The 19,443-nt window shown below is 35.6% G+C and overlaps 1 protein-coding gene across 1 annotated transcript in view; it reads right to left on the bottom strand.

The window, feature by feature from the left end:
* Nucleotides 1-18,488: 18,488 nt before the first annotated feature.
* LOC129227719 (nose resistant to fluoxetine protein 6-like) overlaps nucleotides 18,489-19,443 on the bottom strand; it is a 111,858-nt gene continuing 110,903 nt past the window's right edge. Inside the window, exon 15 of the mRNA XM_054862325.1 lies at nucleotides 18,489-18,739. Coding sequence (XP_054718300.1) covers nucleotides 18,512-18,739 — 228 coding nt within the window. The 3' untranslated portion in view covers nucleotides 18,489-18,511. The remainder of the gene's footprint in view (nucleotides 18,740-19,443) is intronic.

The following is a 19,443-nucleotide window of genomic DNA, read 5'->3' as shown; positions in this document are numbered from 1 at the left end:
AAATGTATGCTTTAACATAACTTTCTTGCTTACATTGTTTTTTGACAGTTTCAATCAGGTCAGTAATTTGAAAGATGACTTTTCTGATTAAATTGAAGAATCAACCGAAATAAAGCACAAATTAACACGAAAATACAGCATATAGCTATTTCAAGGCTACAATGGAGCCTCTTCGGTGCAAAAAACTCAGCATTCAACCAGAAAGTCGTGGGAGAACTGAACGTTTGACTTTTGTGTCTCATGAGGTTAGAGAATTACCTTCGAATTAATGAGGCAAGCAAGACCTTCAGCTGTACTGGCAATAAAGCAAAACAATAGATATGGATTAAATATATAGTTACAAAAGTTTCTGTTCTTCCTGACTCCAAAAATAGCAGATTAAAACTTTACTAAAAAATAAAAACCAGTACCGAGATATTTTCTGAGATAACTTATTACAAAATAAATTTAAAGCTTCTGTCGCAAAAATTGTAATTGTTCTTAACAAACCTAATTGTTCTTGACATTAAAACCATTTTATTATCACTTCTTGCTAACCAATATGTATTTTTACCGTACTGAAGAAATTCATGTTCAAGAAACTCGACCCTATGCCACTCCTGCACTCGACAATAAAATATTACACAGTCGCATTTTGACCACAAAACTCCTTTTTCCACCGTCATCTGACCAAAAATAGCACAAAATGTTTTTTTTTTTTTTTTTTAAGGGAGAGGTTGATTATAATTTCAAGCAATTTCCGAGTTTCGCACTAGGAAAACTAAAATCCTCCATCTTGTTGATCCTATGCTTCTAGCTCTTCCCTAACGGGAATCCTGGCTACGCCCATGTTCACGTTCAGTGGTAAACACTTAAGGGTTATATTGCTCAGCTGAATGATTTTATGTGATGCAGTAATATCCAGGGGAGAAGAATATTTTTTCTTCCTTTCTTAATTTCCCCCTTGTTGCCCTTTAATCATTGTGTTAGAATTGTTCATTTGGTCAACTGGCTCTGATATCCCTGCCTTGAAGGGAATCCTTAAAAAAGCCCTTCAAGAATGGACCCTGGAAAACGAGTTCAAGATAAATTCTGAAAAGACAACTTTTGAACTTTTCACTCTGAGCACAAAGAAGCACGACATCAGTTTGATCTATAGTGATATATATTTGAACAGGACTGATTGTGCTACTTACTTGGGCATGGCACTGGACTCGATACTACGCTGGTCTAATTATATTCATCTCGTGGTCGTAAAGGTGACGAGCTGATTTAACTTGCTGAAAAGAATAGCTGGGGTAAAATGGGGAGCTTCCCAAAGCGTTCTTATCTCCACCTTTAATGCATACATTAAACCAATTTTCGATTACGGTGCTGAACTCCTTATCACCGCTTCTGATAGTGCTCTAGATAAACTGGACGTTGCACAAAACAAGGCATTAAGACTCATTACTGGTGCAGCAAAATCAACACCCTATTGCTGCTATGGAATTGCAAACTGCGACTTATTGTTTGTCAGATAGAAGAACCTACAGTGCTTTATCTCTAGGTGAGAGATTGCTTAGAAAAGAGGGTTTTTGGAACAGCTACATCCCTCCTCAGATCAGACTCAAAACACAACATCCTTTTCTTATTTGAGTTTCACCGACTTGCTACAGATCGTCTTGCTCGATGTCTCGAGCATCAGACAACCCAATTTTAGACCGTCCATTTTCCCGGGTACTTTAAATTACGCTACTGCTAATTTTGGGTGCAGCCTCTTCGTAAACATTCTTCCTCACAGGCTGAGTTAAGCGGCTTCTGTTCTGGCTACCATTCATGAAAGGTATCCATTTCAAGATTGGCTTCACGTTTATATCGATGGATCTGCCACAGCCTCCACAGGTAGGGCTGGTACTGGCGCCTTTTCCAAATTTTTCAGCCTGAAGGAATCTCTTAGTGCCTGGTCAGATAATTTTGACGGTGAAGTTTTGGCAATTTATATGTCTCTTAGGGCTGTCACTGAGCTCTCTTGCCAAAAAATTGTTATTTTTGTTGACTCCCAAGCTGCAATACAGTCAATCACAGACTATAACCTTTTCCCAACAGAGACTGAGTTTGAATGTAAACTCATTATTAGTTCACTTCTTGAGACCGGCAAAGACGTTTTGCTCCAATGGATACCAAGCCACTGCGGCATCCATGGCAACGAGCAAGCTGACTTGTTGGCTAAAGGGGCTTCAACATTAAATCCACCTTGCCTCCCGATCCCTCTTCGAAACGCCAAGCGACATCTTGTTAATAATATCAGGCTCAAAAGAATTTCATCTCTCCGTGGCATTGCCAGCGGAAAATCTTGGGCGTGTCTTCTTGAAGACCAAACAAGACTGCAACTTTCCCTTCTCCCTAGAGTTGAAGGGGTTACATCTTTTCGTCTCATTGCTGGTCACGACTACTTACAAGCCCATCTTTTTAAAATCGGACTGGCCAGTTCCCCGCTGTGCCCACTATGTGAAGGGACTAAGCAAATGACATCTTTTTGATTGCCCCGTTCTTCTCGACGTGCTGAAGGATGTCGTCTTCAGGGAGCTTTCCCGCTCTGCTACTGCATCTCTGTTGCATTGGACTGCAGGGCGCCTTATGTCCGAAAAGACGTTGGTGGGCGTAAATTTGTGTGTTTGTGTGTGGGAGTTATGTGTGTTTGTGTGTAGGCGATATGTGTACGTGTGTGTAGGCATGTGTGTTTGTGTATGTGTGCTGGTATAAGTGTGTGGGTAGTTGTGTGTATGAATGTGTGTGTGCGTGAGGGCGGGGTATGTGTATGTGTGTGTAGGCATATGTGTTTGTGTCTGTGTGCAGGCATGAATGTGTAGGTAGTTGTGTGTATGTGTGTGTGTATGTTTTTGTGTGTGTGTGCGTGTGTGTAGTTGTGTATGTATTCGCGTGTGTGTAGTTGTGTATGTATGCGCGTGTGTGTAGGACAAGAATGCAACCTGGAGACGGCTTTCGCTATAGGAGCAGCATCGTGAGAAGCCGGTCGACGGTGATGGTGCGGAGGGTGGCGGTGGGAAAATAAAATGATAGCACACCAAAAACAGTCAAATGAAAGCAATAAGCAATCGTGATTGCTCAAAAAAAAAAGTGTTAGAATTGTGAATGTATTTCAGGCTTTTCAATTTGATTTATTAAGGGGAATATTAGAATGTTCAATTTATAGAGCGGTTACAAATGAACAAGCTTAAAAATAACTTTCATACGATAGACTGTTCAGAGCACAGAGAAGTCAGCCTATGTTAAGTCTATGGAGTTTCGCCGGGGCCATCAAAATGTGTTCGTAATATCGGGGTGTTCACATTAGAGACTGTTCAGATGAGAGAATCCACTGCATCGCCGCCTGTAGTAGCAGAAATCGTACCAGTAAACGGCGACACTCATGGAAGTGGTTCAGCTGCTAGTCGCAAGCGGCACAGGTTTGGGAATCAGCCTGGCTATGTATAAATTCGTACAATTCCTTCAAACCACATAGCGGTACTTATGATTTTTGCATTTTTAAAATAATCGTATCGCCTTTTTCTTTGTACCTGACTGAGTTGTAAAGATCAAAAGATTTCATCAGCAACAAAAAGCAATTTACATTTTCATTGAGGAAAAATGCTAAGGGTATTAATATGAAATGATTTTTTTTTTTTGTTAAGTAAAACGATTATAAGCTAAATTGCAGAAATCATTTGAATCAAGAAAAGAAATTTCAGTTGCATTTTATGCTAAGGCTATGTACTGAATATACATAGCTCTAGATTAGAGGTCGCCAGCGCACCTACTAGTATTTAAAAATAGTCCGTTTTTACCATCGCGAATTTTGTCTTATTTATTGATTATTATTATTATTTTGGTAAAGGGTTCATTTTCGTGTTTACGTTCCTTCTACAATTTGACTTTCTCTAAAAAAAAATCTTGTCAAGCGGCAGATATTTTCTGACTAATAAGTAAACTATAGCCTGTATGAGTTCTCACATGTTTTCATTTAATTATAATTGCCTCCATTATGTTTAAAAATTTGCAAAATATTTTCTTTTGTTGTACGCTTATAATTGTATATTAGACAAACTATGTCCAGTGAAATTTTGCTTGTTTTTGTAGAGTATCCTTGTATTTTGTTGTTAATATTATTATCAGCGAACGGGGTTTACTTTTTGCGCTGAGTGCATGTTTTTTTTTTTTTTAGTGGCTACCAAAAGTGCAAAAGTGGTTGCCATTTTTTGTGACTAAGGTAGCCATTGGCTACTATTCAGAATTCTTAGTCTAGAACTTTAGTACTGATGCTCTATCATTGTTACCTTGTACTCAATTGCAATGTGATGAAAAAAAAAAAAAAAAAAAAACGCATTTTACTGGTAAAGAAAACAAAATTATTTCGTTAAAAATATTAATGAAATGAATTTTAGTCACTGGAATAACTAATTTATTATAGTTAAATTATGTCCAATCTTATTAATGAAGCGGGGAAATGGCATCATGTAACACTCATTCATTATTTTGCCAAGCAGCAGGCTGCGCTCCCAAATACTCACTCGTCAATTCTCCGGAAACTATTTCAGTTGTGTATCTGTTCTTTTTTATGAGTAAAGGAAATGACGTAACGTCATATCTCAGACCGGAAATGAACTGATCAGCAAGATGAAACTGCAGTTAAAAATATCTATTTTTTATTTCTATTTTACGGGGAAAGATATAAATCAGAGAACTGGAACCAGTAGTGTATATAAACCGAAGTTTTGACCTCCACCGGATTTTTCCAGTGGCGAAGGGTCACCAGATTTTTCCAGTAGCTACTTCATCATGAAATTGTGGATGACTCGCACGCACGACCTTTGGCATTCTTCCGAGGCTGTCAATTCTGAAGATACACTGACGAGACCAAGCTTGGTTAGTTATAAGAAGACTTTATACTGCTTTTACATCTCAGAAGATAATCGGATTCTGTTCATGGTAATGTCGAACGGATCTTGGTCGTCGTCCTGTTTTTTGGGTCAGATTGACTCTGACGGCAATGAAATTTCGGCTTCTCAATTCAAAGACTCCGTTTTCGTAATGACCCGCATGTCAGACTACACGCTTCGATCATGGAGGTTCAGAAGTTCTGGAGGAGTCATTCACGCATGGGAAGCTGCCACGCCACCTTCGGGGACTTATCTATTTCAAGTGAACTTGGTTGTGTACGCGGGAAAGCTTTACTTTTTCGGAGCGAGTGATGATTTCGGCGAAGTCAGATATTGCAGCAGTCCTGACGGTAATAACTGGTCGTCCGTCAAACCGGTCAAATATGGAGGCGAACCAATAACGTCATCAGCCAGCCCCCAAGTTGTGACTTACCAAGGATTTCTGTATTTGGTGTACAAAAATAGCCAATTTGGGTATTATTGGATGAAATTTGATGGCGAGGCTTGGAGCCACCCAGTGAAGTTGACGGACATTACCTATCTCACTTCTCCTGGACTGGCAGTTCACAACGGGTATTTGAAAGCCATATTTTCGGACAAACCATACTATGATGAAAATATTGATACAAATGTTTATGAATATACCTTTAACGGAAACTGCTGGAGTCTTCCAATGCCCAGCACGGTTATTGGGACCTTGGGTGGAGTTGCACTGGCAACTTTCGAAGGTATGCTTAATAGTGTTTACATCGGAACGGGATAAAATGATTAGCTTCAAAGAACTCTCGTATCTCTTGACAGCAAACAAATACAAATACAAATACAAAAGTGACGACCAGCAACAGGCTCTGGGCCCAGCTAGACTGGTCCTAGTCAATTTACAATCCCCAGTGAAGATCAATGGCCCTCTTAAAACTGTCTATTCCTTTTCACATTACCACCTCTTCCGGTAAGCTGTTCCAAGGTTCCACTACCCTGCTATAATAATAATTTTTCCGAATATCCATGTTAGCCTGAGATTTAAATAGCTTAAAGCAATGACCCCTTGTCCTGTTTTCAGTGCTAAACTTCAGCCCCGTAACATCTTTCATTTTAATAAATTTAAACAACTGAATCATGTCCCCTCGGTCTCTTCTTTGCTCAAGACTGTACATTTTTAGCCTTCTAAGCCTGGAATCATAGTCTAAGTGAGAAAGTCCATTTATTAGCCTTGTAGCTCGCCTTTGAACCCTTTCCAATACATTAACGTCTTTCTTAAGATAAGGAGACCAAAACTGAACAGCATACTCCAAAAAAACGTCTGATTATCCCCGCTCGGATTATTCGCGGGTCTTTTCACATTTTCCCCCCTTAACTTTATGATTGTGTTATTGTTCGATTTTAGATTTTACCTATATTTTTTATATTCAATTCAAGAAGATGCAATGTAGCTATCTTTTTAGTTAAATTTTAAATGTGTGTGAGAGTGCTATTCATATTTTTTAGCTATTGTATATGTTACCGTTAAAGTATGAAATCCGTTATTTTATAGAATTCCTAGTTATTTCATGGAATAACTGATCGTGTCCGTTAAAGTGTAAAACTTTCTTGTATTTCATGTTTTAACTAGTTATTTCATAGAATAATGATCTGCAGCCCGTTAAAGTGTAAAATAATCTATATCATGTATCTTGCACGACAAATACATTTACCTTCCACCCCTATGTTACCGCCAAAATGTTCGTGTAAAATCCAGTGTGTCAAAAAAAAAAAAAAAAAAAAGTTTTTGTTTTAGAAATAATGTTCTTTGTAATTCCAAGTGTCATTTTAGTAATCCTTGTTGTAACAAATGATTTTATGGCATGCTTCCATAAATACCATTTATACGCAGCAAAAATTAGATAAATGGTTTCTTTTTCATTATAATTGTCTATAATTAGTTTATCTATAGAATACCTATATATTTATTTCATTTTAGATAAATTGTTTATTTTACAGTTTAATTATCTCTCATTAGTTTATTTATAGAATACCTAGTTATTTCATAGAATAACTAGTTAAAGTGTCAAGTAAATAACATATAACTCACTTTAACGGACACGATCAGTTATTTCATGGAATAACTAAGTATTCTATAAAATAACAGCATTTTACACTTTAACGGTGACATATGCACTAAATGTCGTTTTTTAAAATCTATTATTCGGATTATCCGCTGTCAGGCCCAACGAGAGGCCATGTCAGAACAGTTGGAAACTAGGGTCCGGGTCTTGGGGGGGGGGGGGGGGGCACCCGGCGACACTGTTGCAAAAAAAAAGAAAGAAGGAAGAAAACGGGGGGAAAAAACTCCAAATAAGAGAAAACGTGTAGATTTAGAAAAATTTACTCCGTGGCACTTAAAATAGAGTTAATTGTTTTTTAGTTGGTAGTTCTGATCCCCCCTTTTTTTCTTGTTTCCCTTTTCTTTTCTTTCCCCTCTTTTTTTTTCTTTTTTCACCCTTTTTCTTTCCCCTCCCCCTTTTTGGAAGGCGGCAGGGGTCCGGCGACATGCCGTAGCATTCACATTTCCATATGCGATTGTGCAGATAATCGATATTTTGGCCGATGAGGATATTTTTGGGAGACTTAATTATTTTCTTTCACTATTGACTTATTACATGTCCCCCGCTGCAAATCCGTTTATTTATTGCATTCTCAGAAAAGATTATAGAAATGCGTACAAGAACTTTCCCAGAGTTTTAATGCAAAAAATTCGAGGACTGGACTGAAACCATATTGTTACAAATTCTGTAAATAGTAATTATTGTAGTAACGTAACCTGTAAATAGTTTCCCGTAATGAATATACAGCCCCTATACATTCGGCTGAAGTATATGAAACCCCTATTCTTTTTTTTTCTTATTTCATTCACAGATTTTATCAATGAAAGTGTAGAACGGTGTAGCATTTTCTGGAATATTTGAGAGATCTCTTTTCGCTGTTTATAAAAGCGTCCCGCGTGATAAAAAGTTTAGTTTCGAGTTAGTTTTCGCTTGTGAATCGTTGCAGCGGAACGCTGAGAGCATTCATTGCTCTGTTTTGTGAAGCCTTTTGAGCTGTTGTTTTTCGTATTTGGAAGTAAATACGTGTGTAACCGTTGAGTTTACGGTGTTGAGTGATATTTGTTTAATTGCTGATGATTAATTTAGCAGTTGTTGACGATCTTTTCTGTTTATAGTGTAAATAATTTCCTGTGCTTTTATATCAAGAACTGTGTCGTCCTTTCAAGAAAGTTGGAAGTCTCGCCGGATCCGTTACAATATGCTGCGTTAGTTATGTTACATTATTTTTTGCTAGTTTCAAGCACTGTTGCCACGTCAAAACGTCATCTCATGGCCGGGGGGGGGGGGGGACTTTTCATCATTTTATAAATGGGAAGACACTTGAAATTTAGTTACAGAGCCACATTTTCATTTTTACTTTATCTACAATTTTTGTTTTTATAAAAACAAGAAGGCAGTACGCTAAAACGTTATGTGCGGAGAGAAGTATCGGCCTAAAGAAGGTATCGGTCGGCAAATTGGCTATAGTCTGCGCTCTTGTTTTCATAAGAAGTTAAATTCCTGGATGAAGCAGCAACTAAAAATGAAAAGGTGGCTATGTAACTAAATTATAGGTGTCTTTGGGCCACTTGACTACTGAACAAAATTTCGAATTTCCAAGTCTACATTTACATACATATTTATCAGCAATACACGGAAGATTTTGTAGTAAGTTACCGCCTCTAAGCCGGGGCTAAGGCAGAAATCGGAATAGGAATCACATGAGCTGGAGGCGAAAAACCTCTTAAGGGAGCCAAGAGAGCCAAACAAACTGGTAGCTAATGTAAGAATTAGCACACCAGATGAGTGACCGCAGCAATGGTGCGGTTCAACTCAAAGATTGATGTCAAAGCAAGCCTTAGCCATTTCTGCCTTAGCCCTGGCTTAGGGCGGTAACTTACTACAAAATACCATGCTTTGCAATCAATCTTTGAGTTGAACCGCACCATTGCTGCGGTCACTCATCTGGTGTGCTAATTCTATTAGCTACCAGTTTGTTTGACTCTCTTGGCTCCCTTAAGAGGTTTTTCGCCTCCAGCTCATGTGATTCCTATTCCGGGCCGATGAATGCTAAAAAGCACGAAACTGCAGTCCTCGGATGGAATAACTGAGCTGGTGGATGTATATTAAGTAATACACGGGGGAAGAGTTTCTCCGTCTAAGTTTTTCATCTTAAAAACAACTTAACTTTCCTTATTTGTATAGAATATCAAAATCGGTAGGTAATGAAAGTGATATTTTTTATACAAAAATAAGCAACTAAAATGCTTGTCATACGGAAGAAGCCCTGTGCTAATATCTTGTGGGCAGTATTACATCTCTTTTATACATTCTTTTATTAAATAAGTGTGTGTGTGTGGGGGGGGGGGCGGGCATTTCGTTTGCTGAACATTTTCTAGTGTAAAATTCAAGAAAACGAGGCTTCACGCACACCTTCAAAAAAGTGTTTAGTGCAACCTAAGCAAAATAGAACATGTTTGTATGTTTGTTTGTCTGATTATATAAGAGGGCTGCGATCAGTTTTTCGCCATTTGCAGACACAGAGCATCACCTGGGAGGTGGTGCCTCTATCGAGGAATAGCCATTACACCGAGAATTTTGGCGGCCAGTTTCCGCAACAGATGGAGGCACCTTGGGCACTCTTCAATTCGAAACTGCACTAGGAATTTGATTTTGTAGAGAGCATTCAAAGCCAAACGAATATTTAAGGGATCTTTTAGATGCAGCATAGTCATACGATGCGGACACTGTCAATTTTCTGCAGCTTCAGATAAAGCTCCAGACTAGTGGTCGCCAGTCGCCAACAGTTGTGTGACCTGAAAGTAGCTGCCAAGGAATCAAGTCCCAGTCGCCAAAAGTGGCGATCAAGCGTTTCTTTTATGTTTAAAATAATATTGCGTACGACGACATGATTCCAGTTCTATTTGAGCTCTTTTCTTGAGTCTCTAGTAAGCGTTATTTTGATTTTGTACAAATATATTTTTTTTCCTCGTTCATTTCAAACTGAATATTTTCAATTCAAGAAACAAAATCATTGGCTACTAACGTTTTTTATATCTCTTCGTATTTAAAAATGGTCCGTTTTATTTATCGTTCTTTTTTTTCTGGTAAGAGGTTCGTTTTAGGGTTTACCGTTTGCAACTGATTTCCAAATTCCCTGCAAAATAATCACGTCAGGTGACAGAAATTTTCTGATAAATAAATGAACCAGAGCCTGTATATGAATTCTCACATTTGCTTTCATTTAGTAGCTTACATTTGTGTTATGTTTAAAAATTTGTAAAATACTTCCTTTTGTTGCATGTTTATATGTTAGTATTAAACAATATATGTGCAGTGAAATTTTGATTGTTTTTGTAGAGCTCATAACCTTTTAATTTGTTAATAATACTAATAACAAATAAGTCATTTATTTTTTGCGCGGCGTGCCTACTTTTTTTTAACAATGGTAACCAAAAGCGCAAAAGTGGCTACCATTTTTTGTGACTTTGTTAGCCAGTGGCTACTATTCAGAATTCTTAGTCTGGAGCTTTTTACCTTCATGGGGTAAAACTGTTTAGAAGATCGAAATCACGGATTTTACTGACTATAATTACTAAAATAGAGCCCAAATGCTGACTAAATACTGATCAAATTTTAAAAAAATACTGATTGAACTTCAGCATTATAATTAGCAATATTACGCATTGTAAAATGGATGCTTGCTTTATTTATAACTAGTGGCACCCGCACGGCTTCGCCCGTAAGAAAAAAATTAAAGGTCTTTTGGTTTGCCTGTATATTTACAAATAATGTATGGTGAATTTTCTCGCCAATTGGCTTGTACCGACGTTACAGTTCCACGTTATGATAATTTCGTATCTCGCCAATTGGCTTGTGCCCATGTTACGGTTCCACGTTATGATAATTTCGTAATTTATGATAGTTTTTTTTCTTAAAATTGGAATAAAAAAAGAACCACATCGAATTTTCGAAAAATCGCTTCGAGGTGCACACCCCCATGCTACAAACTAACTTTGTACCAAATTTCATGAAAATCGGCCGAACGGTCTAGGCGCTATGCGCGTCACAGACATCCAGACATCTAGACATCCAGACAGAGAGACTTTCAGCTTTATTATTAGTATAAAGATTGGAATAAAAAAAGAACCACATCGAATTTTCGAAAAATCGCTTGGAGGTGCACACCCCCATGCTACAATCTAACTTTGTGCCAAATTTCATGAAAATCGGCCGAACGGTCTAGGTGCTATGCACGTCACAGACATTCAGACATCTAGACATTCAGACATCCAGACAGAGACTTTCAGCTTTATTATTAGTAAAGATAAAGAAGATAAAGATGTAAGACAATGTACAATTTGTGTTGTAAACCTAATCTGGCAAAATGTTGATGAAAATTTGTAGGTTTAACAGACATAATTACTATATGAGATGAGTAGAGACCGAAAAAAAAATGTTTGATCTTACAAACCAGGAAAAACTTTTAGGAGCCACACAAATAATTTTTAGGATTTTAGACACTTGATCCAATTAGAATGAAAAATCCTGAAACTGGATAGTGGTGTGAAAAAACACAGCTTTGTTAGTACGTCGTACTACACCTGCAAGTGCACTGAAGGGGGGGGGGGTCGATCTAGCTATTTTAATCGATGCAAGAAATTAAATGGTAGATGTTGGATTTAACCTGCAAAGCCCTTTCTCTTCTCTGCATACAATGTTTTACTCTCTCTAAAATAAAAAAAAGATGAATTTATTAAAATACTGAAAAATTAAAGTCTTGTTTGAAGGAAAATTCAGTACAACATGGCTTGTGAAAAAACTAGTCAAGGTTCTATTTTAGTCGCCCGGGCGGCCTGGCATACAGAATTATTTCAGACTCTGATGATAAGAATGACAAACTTTTATTGCAACTAGGAATGTAAACAAGTAAACTTGACTAATTTAAAAGATCTTGCGAGTGCTCTGAATAATACTATAAACTATTGTTATTAATTGGTCATCCCGTTATTTTTTCGTTTAAAAACTACTGGAAAATTACTTAAAAAAATTATGAAATCAGGAACCAGAGAGGTAAAATATCTATAAAATTACACATTTGAATTTATTTTTCAATTAAATAATAATAAAAAAACACTATAGATTTGTTAGTATGCAAATATTCCAGCATACTTCAGGATTTAAAAAGCTTTCTGGATTTGTCTGTAAAAAAGAGAAGATTAATAGTTTTGTATTAAATTAAAATGTAAAACATTCACTCCATGATTTTATGCAGGGCTAAGTGACTGTAGAAACAGAAGCAAGTTTTATGATGCATAAAATAATATTTATTTATCATACACACTACGAATTTTAAAGTATTGTGGTATAAAGGGAGGTTAACTATAGTTTACAAAAAATACAGCAATTATTCTATTAAAATGATACTCTTATTTTACCCTTTGTTTAAGCATTAGAAGCAATTTTAATCAGATAAAATTCAAAATCAAATTATTCTCCCTAAATATTTATTAAACGTTGTAATCTATATATATATAAAAATGGAGTTTGGTAAATTTGTTCCCTAAGATCTCAGAAATTATCCGTCAGATTTGGCTGAAACTTTCACCGTTTGCTCAGTTTGGTACTGGGAAGGTTTATAGATTAGTTCGAAAAAATTCCGATTGATAGTTCCAATTTTAGTCCCAATTTTCGCATAAATGCCTCAATATGACGGTGAAAAAATACGTGCACATATTAAAATTATGTGTCCATCGAAAGCGCTTATTTTTCTGCTGAAGATGGCATCTGTTAAAAAGTTCTAAGTTGTATGAAAAACGAGTTATGAGCTTTTTTTGTTCCATGTTCGAAGGCTTTCCTCAGCCCAATTCCTTATTTAGTGTATCATCTCAACTACCAGCTCATAGCTAGAATTGTTGAATATTTTTGTGTTTCGTCTGACTGTTTGAGGCTTTTCTCAAGTCAAATATCAAAGTAACGTTTTTTCCCCAAGATTGGCTAATAATAACTAGATTTGGCTGATTATTTTCCATTTAAACGGAACTTTAGTGTAATTAATGGTTTTTTTAAATTATTTGTGCTGTTTGGACACTTAATGATTATCCAATCTAACAGCAGAAACTTCGCCAAAATTTATGCAGAAAGATTTCAGTATGGGATGCATTTGGCAGTTTTTTAAACTGTCGCGGTTTTTAAAGCCAAAGACTATGTAATAATGTTTGTCAGCTTTCACCATGTACACAAAATATCGCCAATCAAAGAATCTTTAAAAACTTTTTTTACTGTAAAATAATCCAGCAACTAAATTAGGCAAATCCATAAACAGCACAAAAACTTCCATTAATGTGACTTTGTGCACAAATTCAAACCATCGCCAAATGTTACTACTTATTTTGGAAACATTTCGGATATTATTTAGCGTCATTTTGTCGTGACCAAAAGTATCTCAGCATCTGGTGACAATATCTCTTTAACAAAAATGAGTAACATGCCGTTTTACAAAGTAAGGAGGGGGAGCATTATCCAAGGTATCCCAAAACGATTCCCGCAAATTCTGTACCATTTTAAATCGCACCAAGAACCCACAATAATTAAAATTTTCCAAAATAACTAAAGCAAGGTTAAGGGGATTACGGTCGCGCGGCTACATTTTTTTGAACAGTTCACACTTCAATAGACATACAAAGAAGATAAGACTCCATACTGATAAATCATTTTAAACATGTGAAGTTTAATTTCATACTTCGGAAATTCTTCAAATTTGTATATGGTTAAATTTCGTGTTTTCGTTTCTAAATGAATACTATTTTACTCTTTTTACTTAATTCTACTTTAGTTTTATGAGTAAGGAAGAAGCTAGATTTTAAATCACGTCAAAAAGGTGTGTTTTAAATTCTTTCACTTAAAACAGAAAACAAATGCAAGTAACGATTGTTTCTCATAATTATTGCTAACCCAGGCAACGCCGGGTATTTTTGCTAGTTACTTCTAAAAAGGAAGAAAAAATTAAAAACTTGATAATTTTATTCCAACATATAATTCTTGATCATCCATTTTAATCGTGGTCAAAAACAAAAGTGATTTTATAAAAAATGTATTGCGGAAGTAAATAAGATTTATATTGTTAAAGGTTCTGGTGCAGCTTCAACTTTCTTGAAAGGACGACACAGTTCTTGAGAGAAACACAGGAGATTTATTTACACTATGTACAGGAAAGATTGTTGACAACTTCTAAATTAATCATCAGCAATTAAGCAAATAACAATCAACACCGTAAACTCAACGGTTACACACGTATTTACAACCAAATACGAAAAAAAAACACAGCGAAATGCCTCGCAATAAACAGAGCTAACTCACACAGAGCAAAATAAATGCTCTCAGCCCAACGGCTCAGTTGAGTCTGACTCTTTGTCATGCAGGACCGCTATTTATAAACATCGGAAAAATTCCACAATATTCCAAATGCTTCTCGTATCTTCTTTTCATTCAGAAACCTTATCAATGAAAAATAGGGGGACTGTATACTTCAGTCGAATGTACGGGGGCTGTATATTCATTACAAGAAACTATTTACAGGTTACGTTACTACAATAATTCTAGATGAAAGATAATTTAACAAACGCCAAATTTACCTAGATTACGACAAATTAATCACAAAAATAATTACTATTTACAGAATTTGAAACAATATCAATAATCATTTATATCAAAAAAATAAGAATCATTTACAGTTTTAACCATGCTTTGAAATCACTTGAATTTGATTCAGTTAAACTAGGCTTGCCAGACGTCCCGGTTTGACCGGGACAGTTCCGGATTTTAGGCGAAATCCCGGTGTCCCGGCCGGTTTACTTCAGGTACCGGAAAAAGATAAATTTGAGTAGATGACCAAAAAAGTCTACAAATGATTAACTGTGAAGGGTTATTTGGATAATTACTTTGTCATTTGAAACATAGACTTGTAAAATTAATATCGAATCAGCTTGTGCGGATGTTTACAACAACATTAAAATCAAAAAAAGTTTCTAAAAAAAAAGTCCTAGCAAATAAAAAATACATGTTGTTCAAGTTTTTATTCCTCGTTCGAAGCATTTCTTCTTACTAAAGTAACTAACAAACATTAACATGTAAGAAATAAATATTTAAATTTATCGGCTTGTGTCATTCATTATTCCCCCGTTTTAGGTTCATAATTAGTATTGATCCATAGCAGTGAGAATGAAATACCTTCTAAAACACGCTAAAAACTAGCCAGGGATGTGTTCCCTTCATTGGTGTTTGTGATCCGAAGTTTCCAAAATTTTGGGCTGACAACACATTCTGAAGCTGAAAAATTATTTTAAAAAAAACCTTTAAAATGTTGATTTTCAATAGTTTTTGTAGCATATTTAAAAAGTTTTTACGGGGAAAGGGGGGGGGGGTCGAGCTTCCTTATAGTTTCTGAAAATGTCACTGTCTTCAGAAAATTTTACTTGTTTCCACTATCATCCCTTTTTTCCTTTTGAATCGCGACGAGGGAGGAGGGGGGGGGGGTGTCCCGGTTGAACACTTCAGAAATCTGGCAAGCTCAAGTTAAACAATATTGACCAGATACTCATTCAGTTGCAATCCTGCGGAATGTATCTCTGTACATATGTTTTTTCCGTCAGGATCTATCAAATGCGGAGAAAGCCCATCAGCTTGATCTCTTACTGTTGATCAAATATTTCATTTAGAATTCACTCAACTGATGATTTAGATTAATTATTCCCCATTTTGTATTAAAATAGACGGATTTTTAACAAGTTTTGTATCTGTGGTACACTGCCGTAGGTAAGTAAAGGGCAGTAACTGCAAATATTTCATTTTTACCCCCATTTTTATCATTGAGTGTATGCTAGCTTTATTGTACAGGCTTCCTTATTTGGTTTCCGCTGAATAGATGAATTATGTCCTCATACAAACTTAGTTTTTTTTTTAGGACACGAACAGTTGACATTCCAATAGAAGAAATAAATGACACAACCAGTTAAAACATGTGCTGCTAAGAGGTTTAGATGCATGTTTCTTCTTTTTTTTATGACCTCATTATTGCTGATGATACTTTGAGCTTGTGAGCATAAACTGAGTGTGGCCAACTGAGTTCCTTGATGCATTGCACCAGTTTTTATATGAAGATATTTTATATGTATGATCTAAGATGAAAAGAACATCTGCGTCATTAGAAATTACTTTTACACGTGACTGTCCTTTTGATTATTCATGAATCATGTAGAATGCCCATAATTACGTTTTATTTACATAATTTCTCACCTGCTGTGATGTGCTTACGCAGAAAAATTTTGGGCCTTTATACTATGGCATAGGTCTGGCGCTCATGGGCTCTTGTTCTAAATATTTGACAGACGGGACGAAACCTTTTGTCGAATGTCTTTTCATCCACATTCTCTCATTTTTATGAATTAAAAACAGGGTTCCTTCAAAGTCCGAAACAGTTACAACTACACAATCATTTGCAAATTTAGTTTTTTTTTTAACATTGTTTATGATTTTTTAGTTTAAAGGTTTTTGATTTCTTAATCTATGTATATTTAAAGATTTATTGAAAAAAAAAGACGTGATACTTTTTTTTTCAAATGTTTTCTTTTCAATCATTCATTTTATTTTGAGTGAAGTAATTTTTACAGCTTTTTAAGCCCATATTGGGAAAGTTTCCCATTATCCTAATTTTGGTGTAGCTACAACATTGACCAATCACCTTATACTAGCACGTCCACGTGGCCCTTGACACTGATTAGCCTCCACCCCTCCCCTCCTGCCAGGAAAGTTTAAGTTTCAGGCACTTTATTGAACACTAGCAGTACCCGCACAGCAATGCCCGTGCTGAAAATTTAATGGAAGACCGTTGAATAAAAAAAATTGACGCCCCCTCCCCCTCTGACGTGAAATGATAATTTTTCTTTGTATAAAATGCGTACACACCTTTTCAAAAAAAAAAAAAAAAAAAAAACTTTTAAAGTTTCATTGGACTTTAAAACTTTTCTTCAAATCATTAAATTAGATTTACAGTTGCTTTAAAACTCTATTTAGTGAGTAAAGCGATTTTTACTGCAATTTAAAATATTTCGCCAAATAAACAAAAAAAAAAAAAAAAAAGACATCAAATACTAATATCTTTCAAATGTAAAAACAGTTCCGCATCTCTATTGTTTATCGCCAAATTCGCCCAGCAACCACGCTATCATAATCCATCCGTCTAATGAAAAAAAAAGAAAAAAAAAAAAAACATACAGTGGAGCATTCAAAAATCATTGTCAGAAAAAAAAGAAGAAAATTTCGTACATTTCGCTTGGATAAAAACAAATCAAAAGTTTCTTTTCTTTCAAACTAAATCGCCAAAACAATGAATTACATTTACGGTTGCTTTAAACCAATAATCCTAGTCTGAACTGCTCAGCGCCAAGCGACCACGCTACCGGAACCCACTCCTTTTGCGAGTGACGCGGATGTTTTTCTTTGGCAATAATAAATGTTTCGCCAAACAAACAAAAAAGTATAAAACCACACTAACAGTAGCTTTCAAATCTTTATATATTAAGAGCTGCGTTGCCCGGCTTTGCCCGGTCTACCTAGAGAATAAAAATTGTGTCAAGTGACATATATTCAACAATCAGGCCCTAACAAAAGAAAAAAAAAACACCATGCAAAATTACCCTTCCAAACAATGACAATAGATATTAAAATACTTTTAAGAAATTAAAATGCGAAAGATGGATTTTAAAAGCGTAACCATGGAAACACGGAATAAAATAAGTTTAAGAAATTAAATGGAAGATAAGGAATTAAACAATGGATTCAAAAAGCGTAACCGTTGAAACGTGAAAATAAAATGATTTACAACCTAAATCAAAATGAAATGTTTGAAATTTGATTTAAAAACGCTTGTAACTTTTCCCCTTTGAAGATAGAAGCTAAGTTTTTCGACCATATGTCGATAGAGATCTGGAGTAAAAAATCTCGCTCTTTTCAATGCTGTCAATAAGAAAACTGGGGACAATTCCTTCACTTTTTATTGATAGATATAATGAAGAAATTAGTTCTTAAATTTCAGCTAAGTTAAAAAAAAGTTCGAGTTAAAAACGCAGATTACTCCCGCCGTAATTATTAAGTTAGAGCATTGAAACAAATTGTTTAGAACGCGGAAAATTCTACCTTTTTCAACGATATATAATATCAATATGTGCAAGTAATTTTTCACTCCCATATTCGGGAATTCATGTGAAAGTTGGCCTAAATTGGAACAAAAATAGAACTATTTATCGGATTTTTTCGAATTATAGCCTATGTCACTCAGTAAGAAAGCACCTTTTATATAGTGAAGGACTTTTTCAAATAGTCGCAGAGGTTCCGGAGATTACCTCGAGCATATAAACACACAAAAATCCGCCCTCTCTTTTTATAATATTAGTATAGATTTGTGGAAAATAGAGTGCGTTTTAGATATTCTATTCAAATACAAAAGAAACTAATTTTTTTGTTGTACAAAATTTTTACTTTATTATTCTTTTTCCATCAAAGAGCGCTTACAGTTATCACATTATTTATTCTTCTTACTTCCAATTGAGAATTGTTTTGTATTTGGTCACCATTCTCTGTCGCATTCTTTTGCTCGACCTTCATCTCACTTTTATCCTTTTCATTAAATATCCTTTCAATAGTTATAAAAGGATTTTCCACTAGAACAAAAAACAGGAAAGCGAGAAATGCGGAAACAAAATAATCGCCAAAGAATCGCCAAACCTGTAAGACATGAAAAATACACAACAGAAGCATTACTAAACGTCAGATATTAATACAAATTACGTAGTTCGTAGTTCTAAGCAGCCATTTCGACCACGATGTTGAATCATCACTACCTATAAGAAGGCCTCTTCAGTGGTTACCTTAAATGAGCAATGACGTACTAGAAACCGGCTGACTCAAAAATCCTTATTTTGCTGTTTAGCGCTCTCAGCACTAGCCAACGCGAACGCCAATTTCAAATTAAATTTCGAATTTTAAGCCATTTTTTTTCACTAATGCTACTGACATTAGAGTTCCACTCTGGATTTAGTAAAACTCCTTTTTATAGTTAAATTACTTATACAAACATAAATTCATTTTTGTACTATTACTCTGTAATGAAGAATAAAAAAGAAATAAAAATCTTAGAACTTCAATAATCTGTAATGGATATAATTTACAATTCGCAACTCCAGCGCTCGAATACGCTACCTTGCGGTGATTTACAAAACTGCCGAAGAAACTAAAACATTGCCACGTTGCGTTCCACGTGTGTCTGTTGACGTAAACACAGGCAGTGTGTTCTGAGTTTTTATTAACGCAATCGATGTGTCTTAGTTTGCTTTCAGCTACAGAAATTAATTCGTCCCTTAGTAGTATTCTCGAGCTTCTCAAAATAATGTTAGTTTTCCTTATTTCCTTTTAAGATATGAGTTGATTGA

This window comes from Uloborus diversus, chromosome 1, assembly GCF_026930045.1.
Source record: "Uloborus diversus isolate 005 chromosome 1, Udiv.v.3.1, whole genome shotgun sequence".
Lineage (NCBI taxonomy): Eukaryota > Metazoa > Arthropoda > Arachnida > Araneae > Uloboridae > Uloborus > Uloborus diversus.
The sequence above is the reverse complement of the archived record's forward strand: the minus strand, read 5'-3'. Positions and strand labels throughout refer to the sequence as shown.